This window comes from Muscardinus avellanarius, assembly GCF_963383645.1.
Source record: "Muscardinus avellanarius genome assembly, chromosome: 15".
Taxonomy (NCBI): Eukaryota; Metazoa; Chordata; class Mammalia; order Rodentia; family Gliridae; genus Muscardinus; species Muscardinus avellanarius.
In genome coordinates this window covers 23,308,134-23,334,624 of record NC_137801.1, presented here as the reverse complement: position 1 = coordinate 23,334,624, position 26,491 = coordinate 23,308,134, and the positions used below count along the sequence as shown (strand labels likewise).

General features: G+C 41.1%; 1 protein-coding gene across 1 annotated transcript in view; it reads right to left on the bottom strand.

Moving 5' to 3' along the window:
• WDR43 (WD repeat domain 43) overlaps positions 1–26,491 on the bottom strand; it is a gene marked incomplete at both ends in the record, with an annotated part of 50,228 nt that overhangs the window by 15,486 nt on the left and 8,251 nt on the right. The window contains 9 exons of the mRNA XM_080712019.1: positions 3,063–3,191; positions 4,735–4,821; positions 6,082–6,253; positions 8,330–8,394; positions 9,745–9,847; positions 12,367–12,506; positions 13,708–13,828; positions 17,957–18,078; positions 21,409–21,546. Coding sequence (XP_080568145.1) covers positions 3,063–3,191; positions 4,735–4,821; positions 6,082–6,253; positions 8,330–8,394; positions 9,745–9,847; positions 12,367–12,506; positions 13,708–13,828; positions 17,957–18,078; positions 21,409–21,546 — 1,077 coding nt within the window. The remainder of the gene's footprint in view (positions 1–3,062; positions 3,192–4,734; positions 4,822–6,081; positions 6,254–8,329; positions 8,395–9,744; positions 9,848–12,366; positions 12,507–13,707; positions 13,829–17,956; positions 18,079–21,408; positions 21,547–26,491) is intronic.

Genomic DNA, 26,491 nt, shown 5'->3' with positions numbered 1-26,491 from the left:
CAGGATCGCAGGTTTGAGGACATCCTCAGTAACTTAATGAGGCTCTTAGCAATTTAGTGAGACCCTGTTTCAAAATTTAAAAAAAAAAATTAAAATAAGGCTGGGGGTGAGCTCTGTGGTACCTGACCCCTGGGGTTCAATCCCCAGTCCCACCAAAAAAGACCTATTTTCACAAAAGCTTTCCCCAGATCTGAGGTTAAAGGTAAAGGCAGCTATGTTTTCAAAACAATCCATAAAACATCTTCCTATTTTTTATTTATGATTTCAAATAGTTTTTTTGAATTTATTTTGCGGTACTAGGGATGGAACCCAGGGGCATTCTACCTATTTTTTATTCTCTATTTTGAAACAGGGTCTCACTGAGTTGCAAAGGGCCTCAGTAGCTGAGGCTGTCTGTGAACAGTGATCCTCCTGTCTCAGCCTCCCAAATGCTGGGATTACAAGCGTGCATCACCACACCCAGCTAAATTGTTCATCATTTATTACCTAGAATATATTATTATAACCATATGTTCTTGATAATTTAGGGGAAAGATTGTATGATACTAGGAACTGAATCCAGGGACATTGTACCTCTGAATTATAGCCCCCAGTTCTTTTTATTATTTTACTTTTAAAAAGGTCTCACTAGCCAGGTATGGTGGTGCATGCTTGTTATCCCCGTGCTTGGGAGGCTGAAACAGGAGGATCGCACAGGTTCGAAGCCAGCCTCAGCTACTTATAGTGAGGCTCTCAGCAACTTAGTGAGACCCTGTTTCCAAATAAAATATAAAATAGGTCTGGGAGTATAGCCCGAAGATAGAAAAGCCCCTGGGTTCCACCAGTACCACCCCCCCCCCAAAAAGTCTAAGTTACCATGTGCTGGCTGGCATCAAGCCTGTGATCCTCTTGTCTCAGTCTCCCAATCACTGAAATCACAGGTGTGTGCAACCATGCCTGGCTCCCTTAATTTTTTTTTTTTTAATTTAAGGGTAAATAAATATGATGCAGTCTGCCATACAAACGCTATGTTCTGGCAACTCCTGGGTAGCTAAATCAAAATATGAATTTGATCTTTGATTGTTAAATCAAATGTGTGCTCCAGAACGCTCCCTACTCGGGTTAGCCTAACATATAAAAAAAATTTATTAAAAAATTAAAGAGATGAATCTAGGCCAAGCTAAAGAAAGGTTGTATCTTAAGGTCAGACATCACGTTACTGAAGAATATATTTGGGGGGTGGGGTACTGGGGATTAAATCCAGGGCCTTATTTTTTATTCTTTGTGGGGGTGGGGGGGGTGTGCTAGAGAAGGAACCCAGGGGCATTCTACTTCTGGGCTATACTTCCATATCTATTTTTTATATTTGGAAACAGGGTCTCACTAAGTTGCTGAGGGCCTCACTAAGTAGCTGAGGCTGGCTTCGAACTCACACAATCCTCCTGTCTCAGCCTCCTAAGTACTGGTATTACAAGCGTGAGCCACCACACTCAGCCTGTTTTTTATTCTTTTTTTTTGACACAGAGTGTCACTAAGTTACAGAGGGCCTAAGTAACTGAGACTGGCCAAGAACCTGCAATTTTCCTGTTTCAGACTCCCAAGTACGGAGATTAAAAGTATGTGCCACAACGCTCAACTAAAGAATAATTTTTAAGAATAACTAGGTTAACCTCTAACCCCTCTACCAAATAAAGATTTAAAATCAACTAAAGAAAGGTTTTATGGTTAAAAGAGCTAAAATTCTAGATTATTTCACACAAAAGTGAAGAATGTGAACAGAAGATGAACATGAACTTTGTAGAGATAAGTACAATAACATACAGTAACTATAGGAAGGTGTTGGGAGTAGAGAAAAAATAAAGTATATGAGCACTTTAAGTGATTATGACTGCCAGGCCCCTGGTGCATACCTGCAACCCTAGTACTTAAGGCTGACAGAAGGATCACAGGCTCAAGGCCAGCCTCAGCTACTTAGCAAGGCTCTCCGGAACTTAATGAGGCTCTGTTTCAAAATAAAAAGTAATAAAAAAAATACATCTGGGGAGTATAGTTCCAAGGAAAATGCCCCAGATTCAATCCTCACTATTGCAGAAAAACAAAAATGAAGCCAGGCATTGTGGCGCACACTTGTAATCCACCAGTATTTGGTAGGCTGACACAGGAGGATTGTATGGGTTCAAAGCAGCCTCAGCATCTCTTTAAAACGCATGATGTATGTAAATAAATATATCAAAGTTAATCACCAAATCAAGCATGGGATCAAGGGAGGGGGAGGGAATGGGATGGGTAAAGTATAAAGGCTAATTGGATGATGTGTGCTTGTATATGCTCACAAGTCTTGTATTCCATTGTGATGTTTGACTTCAATGCACCAGTAAAATATATATAAATAAAATAAATAAATAAACACAAAGCCAGCCTCAGCTACTTAGCAAGGCTCTCTGCAACTTAGTGAGGCTCTCAGCAACTTAGTGATACCCCGTTTCTAAATAAAATATAAAATAGATCTAAGAGTATAGCCCAGAGGCAGAAAGCCCCTGGGTTTCATTCCCAGTACCACAAAAAATAAAAATGAAAATGAAAACTAAAATAGGGTTGGGAGTATAGCTCAGAGGTAGAATGCTCCCGAGTTCAAGCCCAGTACCACAAAACAAAGTGACTATGACCATTACACTTCTAAGGACCAACTGGCATGAAACAGCCAGGACTGCTCAGACAGCCAAGAGAAGAGGCATCACTGGAACTCAGTGATCTGCGAAACCAAGTTAAAGTCATCATAGCAAGTCCTGGCTTCATTTAGTCAATTTTACATTATCTAGATAACTAGTAACAAGTGACCAAAATTTGGTTCCTTTAAGTTAATAAAAGTTTCATCTTCTCAGAACAGTGGCCAAATGAGCCTTATAAAGATGACAATCTAGAATTTGGGACCTAAGCTGCACAGGATAAAGAAAAGACAGCAGCAACAATCACAGTACATTTCTAAAGATTCAACTTAGGATCTACTATTCAAATATACTGTTGGACTCCCCAAGCATTCTTAAATCTAAAACTCAAGAATCTAACCAAAGTGTTTACAGTACCTCGTTTCCCACTAGCTTCCTCTTGCTCTCTACTTCTCCAGTTTGTGGAAGAGGCTTGATAGCTGCATGATGCCCAGGAATCCCAGGCACCAGAACCTTTGCTTCAGAATTTATCACGGGTGTTCTCACCTGTCAAAAATAGTATGAAGGGTGTGGAAAAGGAAATTATGCCTTAGTCTTTATGCTTCCTTAACTAAAACATAAATAGCTTTCAAAGGGCATTCCTACTGAAAACTCTCAATATACTTTACTTAAAAGAGAAATTCAAGGTAAGTTTTAATTGAATGTTGACATTTTTAGATCATGATCTGAAAGTTCATGGTTTTAGAGCTTCCAATTTTTTTTTTTTTTTTTTTTTTTTCTGCACTGGAGACGGAACCCAGAGGCATTCTACCTCTGAGCTACACCCCCAGCCCTAGTTTTTAGTCTTTATTTTGAAACAGGGTCTCACTAAGTTGTGAAGGGCCTCACTAAGTAGCTGAGGTTGCCTGCGAACCGTAATCCTCAGGTCTCAGCTTCCCAAATGCTGGGATCACAAGCATGTGCCACTATACCCGGCCAATTTTCTTCATTTAAGAGTAAAAAAACAGCGAGGCATGGCGCGCACGCTTCTAATTCCAGCATTTGGGAGGCTAAGACCTGAGGATCACAGATCGTGGGCAGCCTCAGCTACTTAGTGAGGCCCTTGGCAACTTAGTGAGACCCTGTTTCAAATTAAAAAATAAAAAATAGGGCAGGGAGTATACCTCAGAGGTCAAATGCCCCTGGGTTTCACCAAGACCCGTTTAAAAAGAGAAAGAAAAATCTACAGATTACACAGGGATAAACTCATTTTAAAAACATTAAACAAGCTGGGCCTTATAGTGCACGCTTGTAATCCCAGCATTCGGGAGGCTGAGACCAGAGGGTCACGGTTCGCAGACAGCTTCAGCTAGTACTTAGTGAGACCCTGTTTCAAAATAAAGAATAAAAAATAGAGCAGGGGGTGTAGCTCGGAGGTTAAATACCCCTGGGTTCCATCCCCAGGCGCGCGCGCGCACGCGCGCGCACGCGCGCGCACACACACACACACACAAATTAAAAAGTAAATTTTTTATGACCCCTTCTAGAATTCAGTCTTTGCCAGAAATGCTCAGACAGCCAAGAGAAAGGTGTCATCTCTGAAACTCAGCCAGAAGCGAAACCACGTGGTTGTCATCATAGCAGATCTTGTTTCCTTAAACCACCAAGCATAGGTCATCTATGTGCAGGCACCAAGTTATGTTCACAGTACAGCACCACAATGCTCTTATGTGTAGTAATAAATTCTAGCTCCCTCATGGTTTTATTTCCCCCCTTAAATACCACAATCCTCTCATCAAACTCATGCTTCTTTAATACTGAGACTGGTACAATCAATCATTGACGAGTTTGGCATTTATTACCACATGCTTCCTTGCCTGATAGTAATGTGATCAGGAAAAAAATTTATCTGCAAGCTACCCACCCACTGGGTCAACAAAGAGTACAGGAGTGAAGTTTCATAATCTTGATATCTAAATCCACACTTCCATAAAACTTATAGACAATATCACAAGGAGGCTAATAAAGAATAAAAAGACAATCTAAATATACTACTGCAGAACAATTCACCCCTGTCTGTTTCTTGATTTCAAATTTTTAATGTACTCACCTTTGTTACAGCCGTTTCTACTTTTGGGGCCCAGCAATTTGAAAGATCTCTTACTAAACACATATGAGGTTCTTTGGAGTTTAAAACCTGGAATATTTCCAAAAGAAACGAGAGGGAAGAGGAGACAGTGTTAAAGAAAGTAACTGAGAAGAACAATGAGAAACTGACTAATGGTGTTCAGAGAACGGGGGAATGAACTTCCAAGCTACACCCCCATTTATTTTTATTTTTTATTTCAAAACAGAGTCTTGCTAAGTTGCTGAGGGGCTTGCTAAGCTGCCAAGGCTGGCCTTGAACCTGCAATCCTATACAAGCCTCCCAAGTACTGGGTTCATAGGTGTGTGTCACATCATACCCAGCACAATTGTACATTTTTATAAAAATGTTAAAAAGTGTAGAGGGCTTCCACACTGAACTGTTAACCATAATCACCACTCTGACTGATGGAAACTGAGGAAACTCTTAAACTGAGCACCAGGTTTACCTCGTTTTAGTTACAAACTGCTCAAATTTTTCACATTTAAAAGGCCAACAGATTTCTCTCTGCAGAAAATTTTAAGGAAAGCCCAATGGGCAGTGGGTGTGACAGCACACACCTGGAATCCCCGTCCTGGAAGCCTCAGAAATGAGGACTGCAGCCAGACATGGTGGCACACTTGAATACCACTAACTCGGGGGTCTAAAACAGGAGGATCTCAGCTTCATGGCCCGCCTACTTAGTGAGACCCTGTTTCAAAAATAAAGAACAAAAGTAGAGCTGGGGTATAACTTGGAGGTGGCATAACCTTGCATTCAATCCCTGATGCCAAAAAAAAAAAAAAAAGAGGATTGCAGATTCAAGACAAGCCCCTCAGCAACTTAGTATGACCCTGACCCTGTTTGAAGGTAGTGTCCCTAGATTCAATCCCTAGTACCAAAAAAAGGTAATGAAAATCCAATAGGTGCTATCAGTAAGCGCTCTTATTAAGATTTTCATCTTATGCAACTGAGCAAAACAACACAAGTCATACCTATCCTAACCAAAACTATAATCCAAGAAACATGCAGCTGCTGAGCACTTGAAATGTGGCGAATCCACACGGAGATGTGTGTGAATGACACATCCGCTTTCTCAAACAGAATATCAAAAGGGAAGGTAAAGAGGACACTGGCTATGTCGAATAATGCTTTATACCAACTAGGTGTGAAAATGCTTTTAGGTATGCTGGGCTGAGCAAAACATACAAAGGCCTCAAAAATTAAAACAAACTGCCCAGTAAAAGGAGTAGCCAATGGGTTTTTTAAATAATTCTTTTCCTCAGATGGGTGGATGCTGTATTGCTTTTCTCCAGATTAGCATCTACGTACCACTCGCTCAATAGTAGGCTGAAACCAATTGCCATATACAAGCAACAATGACGTTTTGTCTGAGCAAAAGCCAGCTGCTAGAATAGGTATGGGTTTTGGTGTTGATTTCTTGCCTTTCCCAGGCGTTGTTATCTGAATTGTGAAGTTTGAAGTCAAAGGTTTTTTGCAGTGTCTGGGAATGAAAAAATATAAGATTAGAGAATTTGAAATGACGCTCCTTCCTCATTCTCTGAAGCTGGCATCAAGTCGTGAAAAGCAACCCTCCTCTAGCCTCCACTGTACCATCAGGAATGCTCCGCCTTTCAAAACTGCACCTGCCCCTCCAACAGCTCCCCACCAGGATCAGCCTTTAGACCGACTTGCCCCTCTGTCCTACTTTGTCAGGCCCCAGAAAGAGGCCCCAAGCTCCCACACCATCTCCTATGCCCTGGGCTTCAGCCCTCAGATACATGCCCTCTTAAAGCCAATCCTACCTCCAACTGCTCCCAACCTTGAAAAGCTTCTGGAAGTAGCTCCAGTAACAAAACTATGTCCTTCCTATCCTCTCTAACGACATTCTTCCTCTATGCTGGCTCATCATTGCAGCCCTCCAAGGTGCAGCTGTTTTCTGTCCTACACCCTTTGTTAAGTACGCTGCTTCATCTCCACTGATGTCAAGACCTGGTCTATCCCTCTTTCACACCCACAACCTTTCAATTGTTGTCATTAGTAGAAGTTACTTCTCCCTCCTGCTGCCATCTCTGGGTCACTCCCCCACCTTTCTGAAAGATTTCAGTAGCCGAGCATCATTTTTCCTATCACTGCTTAAGAATGAATTCCTTTCTTGACAATTCCCATTATCCAGGTTGAAGATTCTTTTTTTTTTTTTTTTTGGCACTGGAAATTGAATCCAAGGGCATTCCACCTCCAAGCTACACTACCCCAGACTTATTTTTTCTTTTGAAGTAGGGTCTCCACTTTGCTGAAGCTGTCCTTGAACCTGCAATCCTCCTGTCTCAGCCTCCCAAGTACTAGGACTAGAGGGATGCACCATCATGTCCAGCTTTGAAGAGTCTTCTGATGCTCTGGCCTCTCCATTCTTATCACCAATATTCATGCCCTTCACTGTTTCTAAACCACACCTTCTTCACACCTTAGACATTACCACTTATTCCAAGTAAACACACATACTCTATAATCCATTTTAAGCATGCTACTATCCCTTTTACCAATTTACTCCTTATAGTACACTGATTCCACAACTGTTTCTAGACCAAGGACACTGCATATCTGCTCTGGCCTTTACCTCTTCTTTAGGCGATTTCTGACACGAGACATGCTACCTTAAAACTTAGGTCAAACTCCATCAATGCTCTGCTTAAAACCCTTCAATGACTTACCAGTGCCCAAGAAAAAATGTTCAGGTCTTCACCAGGGCCCAGTTCTTTGGGCCTCAATATATATTCCCTGTACACATATGACTATGTAAATAAAACCTCAAGTACTTCACATTATACTGTTTAGTTACTTCTAGAAATCAATGGAGAGACTCAGATTTCCTGAATCTTTTTAAAATGAATACTAATGTTACAATTAGTGCATAGCATTTTTTTTTTTCCCTGTGTGTGGTACTGGGGATTGAACCCAGGGGCATTCTACTTCCAAGCTACACTCTCAGCCCCCCCCCCTTTTTTTTAACTTATTTCAAAACGGGATCTAAGTTGCAGAGAGCCTCAGCCAATGCATTAAGGCTGGCCATGAACCTGTGATCCTCCTCCTGTCTCAGCTTCATAAGTTCTGGGATTATAAGCATGCACTACCACATCCAGCACGCCAGGATATTTTAAAAGCTTCCCCCGCCCCCTGCAGTACTGGGAATGGACCCAAGAGCATTCTACCTCCGAGTATACCCCCAGCCCTATTTTTTTTTCTTTTATTTCCAAACAGGGTCTCGCTGAGTTGCAAAGGGCCTCACTAAGTCGTAGCTGAGCCTGAGAACCGTGATCTTCCTGAATCAGCCTTCCTAATGCTGGGATTACAAGTACACACCACCATACCTGGCTTTAAAAGCTACTCTTAATCACAAATACAATGTTCCATTACTCCAAAAGCTTGAGTTCTTAAGTGTACTCATACAGATAAAGTACCATGAATGCTTTCAAAATGATCTAACTGAACAGTAATATGATACAAATAACAATGAAGTGGAAATATAAAAAGTAAACAGTCAGGAAAACAAATTTCTGACTTAGAATAACTTCTTACTTACCCATTTAATATGTGTTCAAAAAGATGGACCTGACCATCTCTGCAAACAACAGCTAACTTGACAGGCTAAAAGGAAAGCGTAACTGATTATTATGATGAATAATATACTTAAGTTCCTATAATCTATCTTAAGAAAACTAAACTCTCTTCCCACCCCTTATTATCTGCATATGTGTGTGGTACTGGGGATTGAACCCAGGGTCATTCTATCACCAAGCTATACCCCTAGCACCATTTTATTTTATTTTGAAATAGGGTCTCACGCCGGGTGTGGTGGCACACGCCTGTAATCCCCGCGCTTGAGAGGCAGAGACAGGAGGATCGCGCAGGTTCAAAGCCAGCCGCGCACGCTGGCCTAAGAGACCCTGTTTCTAAATAAAAATATAAAATAGGTCTGGGAGTGTAGCCCGGAGGTAGAAGGGCTTCCAGGAACCAGTACCACAAAAAAAAAAAAGAAAGAAAGAAAGAAAGAAAGAAAGAAAGAAAGAAAGAAAGAAGGAAGGAAGGAAGGAAGGAAGGAAGGAAGGAAGGAAAGAAAGAAAGAAAGAAAGAAAGAAAGAAAGAAAGAAAGAAAGAAATAGGGCCTCACTAAGTTGCTGAGGCTGACCATGAACCTGTGATGGTCCTGTCTCAGGTTCCCAGGTATTGGGATTATAAGCATGAGCTTCGTACCATACTCAACTTCATTTTATTTTGAAATAGGGTCTCACTAAGTTGCGTAGGCTAGCCTGGAACTTGCAATCCTCCTGTCTCAAGCTCCCTACCTCCATGCTTGGATTACAGGTGTATGTCACCATGCCCAGTAGAGTGTCACTCTTAGAACAAATTAAACCTTTGGACCTACAAGATTTTTATAACCCAAAAAATACATTTGATAACAATCACATATGTACATACATATGTACATATACATACACTCCCATTATTGGCAACTTGTTATTTTCTATAATGAACTTTAAAATGTGCTTCCTTTGTATACCATCTTTCCCCCTCTCTTAGAGCACATCACAATGTTTCTATAGTCTAAAAAGATTCTGGCTACATTTTACGCTCATACCCACACCTTAACATTTTTTTGGATGAAAGATTGCTAAGGAGTGAACCAAGGTGCATTCTGCCTTTTGAGATCCACCCCCAGCCTTTTCAATTTAATTTTTAAACAGAGTTTAAGTTTCTAAGGTGAGCCTCAACCCTGCAATCCTCCTGTCTTGGTCTCCCATGTGCTGGGATTACAAGCATACATGAAACATGGTCTTGCTAAATTGTTGAGGCTGGTCCTGAACCTGCGATCCTCCTGCTTCAACCTCCCAGGTGCTGGGATTAGAGGTTTGTGCCACCACAATCAGCTCAGTGCTTTGATTTTAAAACTGAGGTTTACAGAATCCAAAACCAACTCTCAAAAATCAAGCTACTTACCTCTTCTTTGTTTTCTGACAAGGTCAAGTCAATATAGACAGGTTCATCAGTGACTGTAAAAGACATCACTGCATTCTTTTCTTTGTTTTCTGACCGGACCTGCCTAGATAACAAAGCCACCCATTAGATAAGAGGACAGATTTATCCAAAGGGAAAATCATAGCATTTGAGTCTCAATAGCTTTTATGTCTTTGAAAGCCAACTACAGTAATGAAAGATCAAAATAAGGAAGCATTCATATGACCTTATTAACATTTGCTTGGGGGAAAAAAGGCACTAATATATTCATGACAGATTTTTTTTAAATAACATTCTCTATCCTCTTCCACTGATTCATGTTAATTCCACTGATTATGTTAATAACTTTGGCCTGTTGGCACACACCTGTAACCCCAGTACTTGGGGAAGCTGAGACAGGAGGAGCCCAGGTTCAAGGATGGCCTCAGCAAATGAGATGAGACTTTCATTAACCTAGTGAGACCCTGTTTCAAAATAAAAATAAAATAGGGCTAGGGGTATATCTTGGAGGTAAAATGCCCCCGAGTTCAATCTTCAATACTACACAAAATAAATGACATTAAATGCCAGGTGTGCTGGCACATACCTGTAATCTCAGTACCTAGGAGGCTGAGACAGGAAGATGGCAGGTATAAAAATAATCTCAGTATCAAGATTCTCAGTATCAAGATTCTCAGTACCCTGCAGGTGTGGTGATGAATGAATGTAATCTCAGTACTTGGCAGGCTGAGACAGGATGATCGCAGAGAATCAGCAAATTAGTGAGACTCAAAATAAATAAAAATTAGGGCTGGGGGTGTAGCTTGAAGGTAGAATGCTCCTGTATTCAATCTCTAGTACGGGAGCCAGGGGGACTCCTCAGCAACCTAGTGAGACCTTGTTTCAAAACAAAAAATAAAAAGGGCTATGGGTGTGCCTCAGACGTAAAACGCCCCTGGGTTCAATTCCACTACAACCACCACCAAAAAAAAAAAAAAAAAAAAAAAGACCATCAAGCCAGGTATAGTAGCAAACCTGTAACCTCTATACTTGGAAGGGTATGACAGTAGGATCACACGTTAGACGCCAGCCTTAGCAAATTAGGAAGACCCTGTTTCAGAATTTTAAAAAGGGTTAGGTGTATGCCTCAGAGGCAGACTCCCCCTGGGACCACCAATGAATGTCCCTCCCCCACAGAAAATTAACTTCAGAGGGAATTAGTAACACACGTACTGCAAAAAAGGGCTACTGGGAATTCTCAGAAATAGTCAGGGAATTTATGTCCTCCATAAACTATCAGCAAATAGCCATTACTGCATTAACCCAGTGGCGCCATCTATTTCAACAAAATGAAGTTTTTCTTAAAACAAACCTAGCTGGATGTGGTGGTACATGCTTGTAATCCCAGCATGCAGGAGGCTGAGACTGGAGGATCGCAATTCAGGAACAGCCTCAGCCACTAAGCGAAGTCTTTCACAACTCAGTGAGACCCTGCTTCAAAAAATTAAAAGACTAAAAAAATAGGCCTGGGGATGTAGCTTGCAGGTTGAATGCCCCTGGGTTCCATCTCTAGTACCGCAGGAAAAAAAGAAAAAGAAAAACCAATCTAGAGGTATTGTTAAAATGCCCAGTCACAAAAATATTCAGTCCACTGAATCTCTAGACAAGCAGAAAGGAGGCTCTATGCTCTGGAATTATTCTCAAAACTGGTTTTGTGGTTTTGTGTTTTTATTTGGCGGTAATGAGGATTAAACCCAGGAGCATTCTAACTTTGAGCTATAGCCCCAGCCCTACTTTTTTATTCTGAATCAAGGTCTCACTAAGTTACGGAGGGCCTCACAAGTAGCTAAGGCTAGCTGTGAACCTGTGATCCTCCTGTCTCAGCCTCCCAATTACTGAGATTACAGGCGTGTGCCACCATGCCCAGGTTGAATCCTTATTTTTCTTTTTTTTTTTGTGTGTGTGTGGTACTGTGGATGGAACCCAGGGGCATTCTACCTCCAAGCTACATCCCCAGCCCTATTTTTCAGTCTTTTCATTTTTGAAACAGGGTCTCACTGTGTTGTAAAGGGCCTTGCTAAGTAGCTGAGGCCACCTAGCTTAAAAAAAGATGTGTTTTAAAGGCCAGTTCAAATCTTTAGTATAAGTCAATGTAATTCCAACATTAAATACAACAAAGAAAAAAGAAAAAAAAAAAAGCAGGTCTCATTCATTCTCCCCCCCCCCCGCCAGCCCAATTTTTGTGTGTGTGTGCAGGTCTGGGGATGAAACCCAGGGGCATTCGACCTCCAAGCTACACCCCCTGACCTATTTTTTATTCTTTATTTTGAAACAGGATCTCTAAGTTGCAGTGGGCCTAAGTAGCTGAGGCTGTATGCAAACCGTGATCCTCCAGCCTCCAAAATGGAATGCTGGGATTACAAGCATAAGCCACCAAGCCCAGCATTTGTGGAGCACCTCACTAAGTAGCTGAGGCTGCCCACCAACCTGTGATCCTCCTGTCTCGGCCTCCCAAGTCCTGGGATTACAAGTGAGCACCACACCCGGCTTCATTATTTTGACTAACCATATAAAATGTGACAAATAAGGAAAAGCTACTTCTCAAATACTATAAGAACCACCTACCAGACATTAAGTAACCGGTCATGTACTGCTCCAGATAAGAAATAAAGACCTGTAATTCCATCAAAGGGCTGGCTCTCATTAGGAGGTCTGATAGAAGTGAACATAAGTGATGTAACTGGCGTCGCATGGCCTGTAAATTGCTAGAGAAAGTTAAATCTTATTTAGGGGAGGATGGATTCAAAGAAGCATAGAAATGTAAGAGTCCATATGTTATCATAAATAAGCTATGTGATACATCTCTGACAGCAGAGCTCTATAATGAAGTAACAAACTGTAAGCAAGTAAAACTTGTGCCATGATCTCCTTTTTTTGTGTGTGTGGTGCTAAAGATGGAACCCAGAGGCATTCTACCTCTGAGCTACACCCCCAGACCTATTTTTTACTCTTTATTTTGAAACAGGGTCTCACTAAGTTGCAGAGGGCCTCACTAAGTAGCTGAGGCTGTCAGAGAACCACGATCCTCCTGTCTCAGCCTCCCAAATGCTGGGATTACAAGCATGAGCCATCACACCCAGCCAATGTTCTCCTTTCTTTAAAAACCTGAAAATTAAAATGGTCCTTTTAACTCCCAAGACTCACCCACAATCTTTATGTCTTCCATTTATAAACTTCAGATTCAGTTAATTCTATCCATTATTTACTTTTTTTTTTTTTTTTTTTTTTGCAGTGCAGGACAAAACTTTACTCAGAGCTTCATGTATGATAGGGAAGCACTCTACATCCCTATCCCTAATTCTATCCATTTTTAAAGGGGTGCTCAGACACAGCCAAGGAATTGTAGGTCCTCATTTTACTCTCAGGGAGCTGAAACCACAATCTAAGGCATCATCACAGCACCAAAAATTCAGTAACTCCTAAGCTCACTTTCCTCTCCTAGTATTTCAAATCTCCAGTTAAAACATAAATAGACCAAATGCTGGTTCTAAACTAAAAACACAATAGACATAATCTTTGCATAGTAGAAGTTTTTAATTCAGATTCCATTTATTTTTCCATTGTATGTAGACATGTCTAACCTGTTTAATGTCAATGAGTGAGATATGGAGGCTAATTTTTGTCTATTGTATTATATGATATACCCAAAATCAAATATGTACGGGTTATAGGGGGGCTTTTGTTTTTTATTTGAGATGGGATCTCACTATACTGCCCAAGCTGGCCTCAAACTCTTAGGCTCAAGCAATTCTCCAGCCTCAGCCTTCAGAGTGCTAGGATTATAGGCATGTAGCACCAGCCCAGTAAAGGACCTGTGCACTTAAAACAATATTCTATGGTTCAAACTTCCTTCCCCATACTTACTCTGCACAACTGTTATGCTAACAAACAATTTAATACACTCACTCTGTAGACTTCTTTGGTCTCCAAAACCCACAGTTTGATTGTTCGACCAGCTGAAAGCAACATCTTTCCATCTGGGCAGATACACAGGGAAGTGACACTGCTATTGTCACCTTTCCATTTGCTGTAATGTGAGAGAAGCAAAAAAAAAAACTCAATGAACGAGGCACAATTTTACTCAGAGGAAAACATAACAAAAAACAAAACAGGCAACAGAAATGTCCCATGATCCCATGGCAACTACATTCCCTAAAATCTTGTAGTAGACGAATAACCCTACACACACCACTATGGTAAAGCCTCCATGGTGGGGCTCTCTTAAAATGGCATGCTCTCCCCTGGGCAGGCACAGAAAAGAATCATAAGATTGTTAAATAGGGAGCTGTGTTTCCAGTAACACTTTGCTAATGCCCAATCAACTAGCAAACAGACTAGACCTCCGCAAGACCATCCTACCCCCACCACAGTTCGTGCTTTATCTAGAAGGATAAACTTTTAATTCCCTTAGTTAGCAACACAAATGACTTCTCAGGCTACAGTCCAAAAATTTCTTTTTTTTTTTCCTTGATGGTACTGGGGATGAAACCCAGGGACATTCCTACCTTCGAGCTACACCCCCAGACCTATTTTTTATTCTTTATTTTGGAACAAGGTCTCACTGAGTTGCAAAGGGCCTCACTAAATAGCTGAGGCTGTCTGCTGTCTGTGTCCTCCTGTCTCCACCTCCAAATGCCCCAAAAGTTACTTCTATCCCAAATATGCATAGATGAATTCCTATCGACTGAATGAGATAAATTAGGTATAGATTATTCCTTTCTAATAGTCCAAATATAATTATAAGCACAAATATTTGCAGTTTGATGCACATATTAATGCTGTTAGAGACAACTAGGAGCCACATAGTTCACTGATATTGAATATACTGATCTTGCTGGGCATAGTGGCATACCCCCGTAATCCCAGTACTTGGGAGGCTGAGACAAAAGGGTCACAGGTTCAAGGACAGCCTCAGTAAGTAGTAAGACATTCAGAAACCTAATGATACCTGTTTCAAGCTAAGTAAAAATAAATAAATAAATAAAAACAGGGCTGAGGATATAGCTTAAATGAAGAATGGCCTTGGGCTCAATTCCCAGCATCACAAAAACATACATATTTATAGACAAAGAATTAATATTTAGAACACAAAGCTCCTCTATCAAAAAGATAAAGACGCTTGGTGTGGTGGCACATGCTTGTAATCCCAGCATTTGGGAGGCTGAGATTTGAGGATCGCGGTTTGCGGACAGCCTCAGTTACTTAAAGAGGCCCTTTGCAACCCAGTGAGACCCTGTTTCAAAAATAAAGGACTAAAAAATAGAGCTGGAGGTGTAGCTTGGAAGTACAATGTCCCTGGGTTCCATCCCCAGTACTGCAAAAAGAAAAAGAAAAAAAGAAGAAAAACTCATCTGAGTATGATGGCACATGCCTAATCCTAATACTTGGGAGGATGAGACAGGAGGATTACAGCTTTGAAGACAGTCGAAAAATAGTGAGACCCTGTTTCAAAATAAGAATAAAATAAGGCTGGGTGTGGTGGTGCACACTTGAAATCCCAGCATTTGGGAGGCTGAGACAGGGAGATGGCGGTTCAAGGATAAGCCTCAACTACTTATAGTGAGGCCCTCTGCAACTCAGTGAGACCCTATTTCAAAATAAAGAATAAGAAACAGAGCTGGGAGTGTTGCTCAGAGCTAGAATGCCCCTGAGTTCCAACCTGGGTACTGCAAAAAAAGAGAAAAAAATAGGGCTGGAAGTGTATCTCGGAGGTAGAAAGCCTCTGGATTCAATCTCCAGTGACACACACACAAAAAAAAACTCAAAATGAAAACAAAGGATATTAGCAGTCAATGCACAGCACAAACACGAATTGTTGGTAAATATAAACACTAGAACTCACTAAAGCAAGGAAAGATATATCAATAACGTATGGAAGAACTTTTCTTCTACCTTCACTGGCTTCTAAAAGTTTCTGCCAACTTCTCATCAATTCCAGTATCTTCAAGTCTTACTTAGATTCCTCATTCAACATATACTCACCAAGTTGGTACTTTATTTTAATGGTACTGGGGATTGAACCCCAGGATGTTCTACCTGAGTTGTCACATCCAATCCTATTATTTTTTTAATGGTACTGGGGATGGAACCCAGGAACATTCTACATCAGAGCATACAAGCTACCCCTAGCCCTATTTTTTATTCTTTATTTTCAAAGAGTCTCACTGTGTTGCAAAGGGCCTCACTACAGCCCTCCACCCCACTCTACTTCAAGAGCATTGCAATTCAGTGTAATCCTCCTATATCACCAAGAACTCCTCAGATTAGACTCCCAAGGCCCAACCACCTACTAGACCTGCTAAATCAGATCATGTGCACAAGTTACATTAACCTGTTATATCCCATCATCCTATAAAAACCTACACAGTTTTACAGAACATTCAACTTAAGTTTTTAAAGGAGTTGGGTGTGTGTATGTGTGCATGTATGCCACATATATATGAAGTTATCTTACAAGAAATTAAAACTGACTAACAGATGTGTCTAAAAATAACTTTACAGCCAAGCACAGAGGCACACGCTTGTTATAATCCTAGTACTTGGGAGAGGCTGAGACAAGAGAATTGCAGGTTCAAGGCCAGCCTCAGTAACTTTGTGAGGACCTCTGTAACTTAGTGAGACCCTGTTTCAAAATAAATAAAAAATATGGCTGGGAATAAAGCTCAGAGGTAGAATGCCCCTGGGTTCTATCTCCAGTACCACAAAAGAAAAAAATAATAATAAAAAATAAAAATGACTTTATACTACTATAAGAGAGCAAACCAATGGCAAGTACATGTAAATCTAAGCAAATGAATATGGCAATAAACCCCAAGAAAAGCAAAATGTTGCACCAAAAAGAAAATAAAACTGAAAACAAAAAAACTTCAGCTATAACAGTAAGTAATCATAATGTAAATAAATACTATTAAACCAAAACCATGATACACCTATAATGGGGGAAAGGGAGGGGCAAAGGAGAATGTGAGAGTTAAGTCCTCATCATCCATAGTAGGAAATTAGTAGGTATTAAGCCAAATGGGAGGAGCGTCAATATAAGACGCTAAGGAGAAAGCCAGAAGTAAAATTTTTATTTATTTGTTTTTGTTTGTTTGTTTGTTTATTCTGGTGGAGCTGGGGACTAAACCCAGTGGCATTCTACCTCCAAGCTATACCCTCAGCCATATTTTTTCTTCTTCTTTTTTGAAACAGGGTCTCACTAAGCTGTGGAAGGGCCTAAGTAGCTGTGACTAAGTAGCTGAGGCTGTCTGCAAACTGCGATCCTCCTGTCTCAGGTACTCAAGTACTGGGATTACAAGCATGCGCCACCACACCCTGCTTACAATCATTTTATTTTATGAGACAGCATAGTTTAATGGGAAAGATAATGGGTTCTTATTCGATCTATTTCTCAACTGTGGAACAGGGTTATGATTAAATACAGTAACATGTCTACTGTGGTCAAGCAGTGCCTCCAGCTTGCTGCTCACATGAAGGACCCAACTGTGTGAACTCTCCCCCAGACCCACTGGATCAGAATCCCACAAAAGCTTCTCGCAGATGACCAGTACGTAAACAACTGCTGCAGGTAAATGGCACACAAATACTAACCCTCTAAGCCCCCACTTTAAATCCAAGTCTCTGTCAACCTCCCTGTCCCACTAGCACTTTCACATGATTTCAGATTCAACCTGTCTGAAAACCCCAAACCACTTCCCTCTTCTGCCTTTAACATATGAACTGGAGGATATTTCTGTCTCTACCACGCATTATCTGCTAGTATGCTCCTCCCCTAAATCACTCAGTACCAAGTAAATATTTCACTTTCTTCCTCCTGGCCTTTGCCCTGTCTGTCATCTACCCACCTGCCTCTCCCATCTCTTGACAAGATTCTCCTGCCCTCCCCTATCCAAATCCTGACACAGAAGTACAACTGAAACCCCTCTCCTCCACCAGGCCTGCCAACCCTGCCTATTCACCTGACAAGCCAACCGCCATCACACCCTGCTGTTTGACATCTCTCATGCAATTATTAACTTTTATGAATTAAAATCTTATGTGTTGCCTGATTAAACATTCTTTGAAAGCAATCCTCTGAATGTGCACATCCCCTCCGTGTCAAACTCAGCACATTTCCAACAGTAAGGGAGCCTTCGCGCCCGGCCTGGTTACTCACCATTTCACTCTGCACGTCTGCGTGTTCCACTCTACGATGTGCTTATCATCTGAACAGCTGTACAGGCAGCCGCTGTCTCGATGCCACTGTATGCAATTCACTCTGTTGTCATGTCCGCCACTCTGCAGATGAAAAGGAGATTCAAGAAAAACCAAAACTTGTCTCATATACTAATATGAATCCTAGAGTCATAACTAGTTAACCAAAATGTTAAGCCTTAACCTACATCTATTCATTTTAGTTTTCCAATATCAAAAATAAGATAAACCAGCTAGAACTTCCCCAGAAGGTTAACTTTCCCTCCTCTGTATTAAAAACCTACTTCCATATCCTATGTCAAAAATTACTAATCTTAAATATTAATTCTAAACAAATACATTTGCTTTTGACAAAATGCCACCTCTAAACATGATCAAATATAAACAAAATATAAACAGTGGGAAAATAGAGTAAGGTCAAATAGTAGAATTCATAAATTAACTTTTAAAGTAAACATTTAGCTAAAAAAAATCCTTGAAAATCATTCATAAAAAAAGTACCAAATTAGCCGGGCGTGGTGGCTCACGCTTGTAATCCCCGAGCTTGGGAGGCTGAGACAGGAGGATCGCACAGGTTCAAAGCCAGTGTCAGCTACTTGGTGAGGCTCTCAGCAACTTGGTGAGACCCTGTTTCCAAATAAAATACAAAACAGGTCTGGGAGTACAGCCTGGAGGTAGAAAGCCCCTGGGTTCCACCCCCAGTACCACTCCCCCCCCCAGAAAAGCACCAAATTAGCCGGGCATGGTAACGCACACTTGTAATCCCAGCATTTGGGAGGCTGAGACAGGAAGATTGTGCAGGTTTAAAGCCAGCCTCAGCTACTTAGTGGAGCACTTTGCAACTCAGTGAGACCCTGTTTCAAAATAAAGAATACAAAATAAAAAATAGGGCTGAGAGTGTTGCTCAGAGGTAGAATGCCCCTGGGTTCCATCCCCAGTACTGCAAAAAAAAAGTACCAAATTAAACAGGCATGCTGGCACACATCTGTAATCTCAGTACTTGGGAGGCTGAAATAGGAGGACTACAGGTCCTAAGTCCACCTTCACAGCTTAGTGAGGCTCTCAGCAACCTATAAAACTGGACTGGGGGTGGAGTTTGGAGGTAGAATGCCTTTAGGTTCAAACCCTAGCACAAAAAATATAAGTACCAAACTAACCAGGTGTGGTGGTACACACCTGTAATTCCAATACTTGGGAGGTTTAGAAAGTAGGACCACAGGTTCAAAAACAGCCTTAACAACTCAGTGAAACTCTCAGCAACCTAGTGGGACACTGTTTCAAAATAAAAAATAAGCCAGGTGCAGTGGCGCATGCACATAATCCCCACGCTTGGAGGTGGAGACAGGAGGATCGCACAGGTTCGAAGCCAGCCTTGCTGGCTTAAGAGGCCCTGTTTACAAATTAAAAAGTATAAAAATAGGTCTCGGAGTATAGCCCAGAGGTAGAAGGGTTTCCAGGAACCCCAGTACCATAAATAAATAAATAAATTAATTAATTAATTAATTAAATAGAGCTATGGGTGTAGATCCAAAGTAAAATGCCTCTCTGGGTGTAAATCCTTAGTAACCAACACACACACACACACACACACACACACACACACACACACACACACACACACAAAATCTCTCAATAAAGAAATCACTATTTCTTTAGATAAATACTACTATACAAACAGTACTTTAAACACAGATAGCGGCTAAGACAGGAGAATCATCTGTTCAAGGCAAACCTCAGCCCTCTAGTGAGATCCTGAATCAAAATAAAGTGGGCTGAGGAGTGTAGTTCAAAAGTAGAATACCCTTGGATTCAATACCCAAAACCAAAAAAGAAAAAGAAATTGTTTTCACATTAAATACTATTGTTGTCTCACAAGCATTCAAGGACAAGCTCACTTAGCAGAATAAGGTGCTAAGTTACCTACATTGTAAGCAATTGTTATTTTCATTCATTCTAGCTGAATTCTATAAATGAAGCACCATCTAAGCTAAGAATTAAAGAAGTGCTCAAAATCATAATTATTATTTATGCAAAATTCTACATCAGTAGTATATTTCCAAATAAATTACTCCTATTTTAAGAGAAAAAAAATTTTTATGGTGCTTGGAATTGAACCTAGAGGCACTCTATCTCCAGGCTATACCTCCAGCCTAATTTTCTTTTATGATAATGGGGATTGAACCCAGGGGCATTCTACCTCTTAGCTATACCTTCAGCCCTATTTTTTATTCTTTTATTTTGAAACAAGTTCTAACTAAGTTGCAGAGGGCTTAAGTAGCTGAGGCTGGCCAGGAACCATGATATATCAAATATATCAAAACATTCCATTTAAAGTGCAAAGTAGCCAGGCGTGGTGGCACACGTTTGTAATCCCAGCATTTGAGAGGCTGAGATAGGAGGATCATGATTTGCGGATAGCCTCAGCTACTTGGTGAGGCCCTTTGCAACTCAGTGAGACCCTGTTTCAAAAAATAAAGAATAAAAAATAGGGCTGGGGGTGTAGCTTGGAGGTAGAATGCCCCTGGGTTCCAACCCCAGTACGCAAAAAAAATAAAGTACAAAGTAGCATTTTTAGTCTGTTCATCTAGGAATTTGTTTAGCATTATACTGCCCATGCTGGTGAGATTATAGTAAAAATGGCACAATAATACACTGCTAGAGGCAGTGAAAACTAGTATGTTCTTCTGGAAAGTAATCTGGCAGAGTCCACATATTCACTGACTTAAGTCATTCAGTAAATACCAATGACATGCCAGGAATTTTCAATGTACTATCATGCCCAAGTCCTTACCATGTAAGGGAGGTTGTATAATAACCACTTAAGAGATAAGGTGTTTAATTATTTGCCCAAGATTGTGTAAGTAGTAGGAGTCAACTTCCAGAAGGCCAGACCCCTCCTGATACTGGAGATTGAACCAAGGGGCACATCTCTCCCTTCTGGGGACTGAAGCCAGGGGCACTCTACCACTGAGCTACATCCCCTATGCTTTTATTTTGAGACTGGGTCTCCCTGAATTGCCCAGGTTGGCCTTAACCTTGAGGTCCTCCTGCCCCAGTTTCCTGAGGAGCTGGACTATAACACCACACTCACCAGCTTCCTCTCTTTCCTCCTCCACCAGTCTGGGTCCCCTGCCCCTTCCCCGGGATTCCCTCTACTACTTTCAGATATTTTTTTTCCCCCCTTCGATTCCAGAAATGAGAGAAAACACTTGTTTTTCTGTGTCTGGCTTATTTCATTTTCCATGATCTCCAGTACAAGCCATTTTCCTGCAAATGACATGACTTCATTCTTCTTTACAGTTGAATTGTCATCAATACTCGGCTGTCATCACACTATCTTCAAGTGTTTCTAACAGTCTCTAATAACCAGTTTCCCAGTCACATTTCTTATAAAACATATATAAGTATACTTACTATTAGTTTACTATGCAATTCTCCTTTTACTGTACTGTACAACAAAATGCTACCAACTGCTGTACCAAGAGCCAACAGGTCAATCTGGTCACTCGTTCCTATAGCTTCTGATTTCCTTTTTTTCCTCTGATGACTTTCCTGGAGGGAAAAATGTTTTCATTTAGTATTCACACTAAAACATCACTAATGCATAACTACAAAAGCCCACTACCCCACAAAAGACATATTAAAAAGGAGGGAGGGAGGCTGGGCATAGTACACCTGCAATCCCAATACTTGAGAGGCTGAGAGGGGAGGACAGCCCCAGCAATTTAGTAAGACTCAGCAACCTAGCAAAACTGTTTCAAAATAAAGATAAAAATTAAAAGTTGGGCTGAGATGTACCTAAGGTAGAATACCTCTAAGTTAAATCCCAAGTACAACCCCCCCCCCAAAAAAAAAAGGTAGCCAGGTGGTCCATGCCTGTAATCCCAGTACTTGGGAGGCTGGCACAGGAGGCTAGCCTCAGCAACTCAAGGAGAACTTGTGTGTGTGTGTGGGGGGGGGGGGGCTTACTGGGGATGGAACCCAGGGGCCTTGTACCTCTGGGCTACACTCCCAGATCTATTTTATATTTTATTTGGAAACAAGGTCCTACTAAGTAGCTGAGAGCCTCACTAAGTAGCTGAGGCTGGCTTCAAACCTGTGCAATCCTCCTGTCTCAGCCTCCCAAGCACTGAGATTACAAGTGTGTGCCACCACACATGACTTGTTTTTCAAAATAAAAAAATAAATAAATAAATAAAAGCTAGGTGTGGTGATACATGCTTGTAATCCCAGCATTTGGAAGGCTGAGACTGGAGGATCGCGGTTCATGGACAGCCTCAGCTACTACTTAGTGAAGCCCTCTGCAACTTAGTGAGACCCTGTTCAAAATAAAGAATAAACAATAAGGCAGGGGGTGTAGCTCAGAGGTCGAATGCCCCTGGGTTCCATCCCCAGACCCACAACAACAACAACAACTAAAAAAGGACTAGGGCTGTAGTTCAAAGGTAGAAACACCTGTGGGAGGCTCAATCCCCAGTAACACACACACACACACACACACACACACACACACACCTTCCCAATATAAGATCATGATGAAAACCACAATGTTACCAATGCAAAGAGAATATCAGAATAAATTTCCAAAGTAGTTCCCTTTTTTTAGTTATCTGACCTAGATGTTACATTTGAAGAATCTGATACACTAGACACATTTATATGAGCAAAGAGACTTAACAAAAAAGTAACTTTTAGAGGAAAATTAACATTTGACAGGTCCTTAAATGTATCTCTATGAATAAACCCAAAAGGGAAGTTAGAATTAAAAGCCAAAGTATAGAAGAAGTCTGATGTCTCATTTGTAACATTTAATCTACTTGAAACATTAAAACTTTTGCTCCAGCCCACTGTGGTGCCACACTTGAAGTCCCTGTACTTGGGAGGCTGAGACAGGAGGATCACGCAGGTTCGAAGCCAGCCTCAGCTATTTAGTGAGGCTCTCAACAACTTAGTGAGACCCTGTTTCCAAATAAAATATAAAATAGATCTTTGAGTGTAGCCCAGAGGCAGAAAGCTCCTGGGTTTCATTCCCAGTACCACAAAAAATAAAAATGAAAATTAAAATTAAAATAGGGTTGGGAGTATAGCTCAGAGGTAGAATGCTCCCGAGTTCAAGCCCAGTACCACAATACAAAGTGACTATGACCATTACTTCTAAGGACCAACTGGCATGAAACAGCCAGGACTGCTCAGACAGCCAAGAGAAGAGGCATCACTGGAACTCAGTGATCTGCGAAACCAAGTGAAAGTCATCACAGCAAGTCCTGGCTTCATCTAGTCAATTTTACATTATCTAGATAACTAGTAACAAATGACCAAAATCTGATTCTTTTAATAATAAGTTCCATCTTCTAAGAACAGTGGCCAAAAAAGTAACTTTTACTTAGAGGAAAAATAACATTTGGCAAGTCCTTAAATGTATCAGTATTAATAAACACAAAAAGGAAGTTAGAATTAAAAGCCAAAGAATAGAAGAAGTCTGATGTATCATTTGTAACATTTAATCTACTTGAAACATTAAAACTTTTGTTCTAGCCCATTGTGCTGGCACACACACAAGTAATCTGAGTACTTGGGAGGCTGAGGCAGAAGGATCGCACACTTTTGAAGCCAGACTCAGCTACTTAGTGAGACGCTGTTTCCAAATAAAGTAAGTATAAAAATAAGTCTGGGATTGTAGCCCACAGGTAGACAGCCCCTGGGTTCAATGCCCTGTACCACAGGGGGGAAAAAACACCCCCCCCCACCAAAAAAAACAACTTTTGTCTTAGAAATGCCCTAGGTTACAAGAATTTCTTAAACTACCTCTCAATGATTCCAGAGGGCTTCTACATAGTAGCTACAGAGTAGCTTCTACATAGGGCTCACAAATACATATTTCACAAAAGAATGGGGAGATAAGTGTATTACCTACTATAGGATGAGCATCCCTAATTCTGGTAATTTGAAATTTTGGAGCACTTTAGATTTCAGATTATGGATGCTCAAAAGGTCAAATCTACCAGGATATGGTGGTACACGCTTGTAATCCCAGTACTTGGGAGGCTGAAAAAGGAGGATCACAGGTTCACAGCCAGCTTCAGCAATTTGTGAGGCCCTCCACAACTTAGTGAGACCCCATTTCAAAACAAAGAATAAAATAGGGTTGGAGATGTAGAATGCCTCTGGAGTTCAATCCCCAATACCACAAAAAGAAAAAAGGTAGTCTATGTAGTATTCTGAACTCCAAAAACCTCTAAATCCCCAAGCAATTCAGATAAAAGATGCTCAATTTTGAGCTACATTAAAAAAATAAAAAGCCGGGCATTGTGGCACACGCTTGTAATCCCAGCATTCGGGAGGCTGAGACCCGAGGATCGTGGTTTACAGACAGCCTCAGCTACTTAGTGAGGCCCTCTGAAACTCAGTGAGACCCTGTTTCAAAATAAAGCATAAAAAAATAGGGCAGGAGGTATAGATCAGAGGTCAAATGCCCCTGGGTTCCATCCCCAGACCCACAAAAAAATAAAAAATAAAAATAAAAAATAAAAATAAATGAAAATTAAAAAGCTGGGTGTGGTGGTATAGGCTTGTAATCCCAGTACTTGGGAGGCTGAGACAGGAGAATTGCAGGTTTGTGGCCAGTCTCAGCTCTTTAGTATGGCCTCCACTAAGACTGTCTGAAAATAAAGAATAGAACACTGAGCTGGGGATTTAACTCGGAGGTAGAATGCCCCTGTGTTCAATCCCCAGTTAACGCAAAAAAAAAGAAAAAGAAAAATCCTCTGAAAACTTCTAAAAAATTTCTACCCTTAGTTTTCCCAAATTAAAAAATTAAATTATTTATACTAAGGTTCTTCAATGGTAAAAAAAAAAAAAGGGGGGGGTCCTGGTTCACACACACATACGCTTTACTGCAGATTTAAATTTGCATTAAATAGCACAAAAATATAAAAATTAAAACATTAATATCATCAAAATCCAGCCGGGCGTGGTGGCGCACGTTTGTAATCCCAGCATTTGGGAGGCTGAGACCTGGAGGATTGCAGTTCGCAGACAGCCTCAGCTACTTAGTGAGGCCCTCTGCAACTCAGTGAGACCCGGTTTCAAAATAAAGAATAAAAAATAGGGCAGGGGGTGTATCTCAGAGGTCAAATGCCCCTAGGTTCCATCCCCAGACCCGCAAAAAATAAAGAAAGAAAAAAATATATTTATCATCAAAATCCTAGTTTCCCTATGTGCAGAATCTATTTTTGGTGGAAGCAAAAAGCAGGTAGAAATATCCACAGGATGTATGTACAACTCGGAGGAACACTGGTCTAAAGCTAAATAATAATCCAACTAAATTGCTTTAATCCCAAATAACTATTGGCTCGACTGTTTTTCAAGGCGAAGGAGCCAGAGGACGCTTACCAAGTACTGTGTACATGTATGTCCCTATCACTCTGAACTACATTGTGAGATGACATTGCATCAACAAAATTATATATTTGAAAACATACATACATAACATACACATATACATGTGTAACTAACTCCCCATCCAGCCTGGCGACACTACCTGTGATCCTAGTATTTGGAAGGCTGAGACAGCAGAATCACATTCAAGGCTGGCCTCAGCAATTTAGCAAGATCCTCTCTCTTTGGGGTGAGGGGATACAGACTGAACCCAGGGACATTTTATTCCTGAGCTTTACTTCTCCTAAGGGCATTTTACCTTGGAGCTACACCCCCAGCCCTTCTTTTAAATTTTTGTTTTGAAACAAGGTCTCACGAGTTTGGTAAGAGTCTAAATTGCTGGGGTTGGTCTCAAACCTGCCATCTTTCTGTCTCAGGGTCCTGAGTACTGGGATTTTAGGCATGGTCCACCACCCACTGGGTTTCTACATCTGGGTTACACTCCCACACTATTTTATATTTTATTTGGAAACAGGGTCTCTTAAGCCAGCTGAGGCTGGCTTCGAACCTGCGTGACCCTCCTGTCTCAGTCTCCTAACAGCAGGGGACTACAAGCATGCACCACCAAGCCTGGCTTGATACCCTCTTTCAAAAATAAAAAGAAAGGACTAGGGGTAGCAGGGCGTGAAGGCAACATGCTTGTAATCCCAGTACTAGGAAAGCTGAGACTGGAGGATTGGAGGCCAGTCTTCGAAAATTAGGGAGGCCCTATTTCAAAATAAATAGCAGCCAGCCAGGCATGATGGTGCACACTTGTAATTCCAGTGCTTGGGAGGCTGAGACAGGAGGATTGCACAGGTTCAAAGCCAGCCTCAGCCTACTGAGTGAGGCTCTCAGCAACTTAATGAAATCCTGTTTCCAAATAAAGTATATTAAAAAATAATAAAAATAAAAAGTAGCCATATGTGGTGGCTCATGCTTATAATTCCAGTACTTGGGAGGCTAAGACAGGAGAATCAAAGGTTCCAGCCAGCCTCAGCTACATAATGAGGCTCTCTGCAACTTAGTGAAACTGTTTCAAAATAATAAAAAAAAAAAATAGGACTGGGGGTGTACCTCA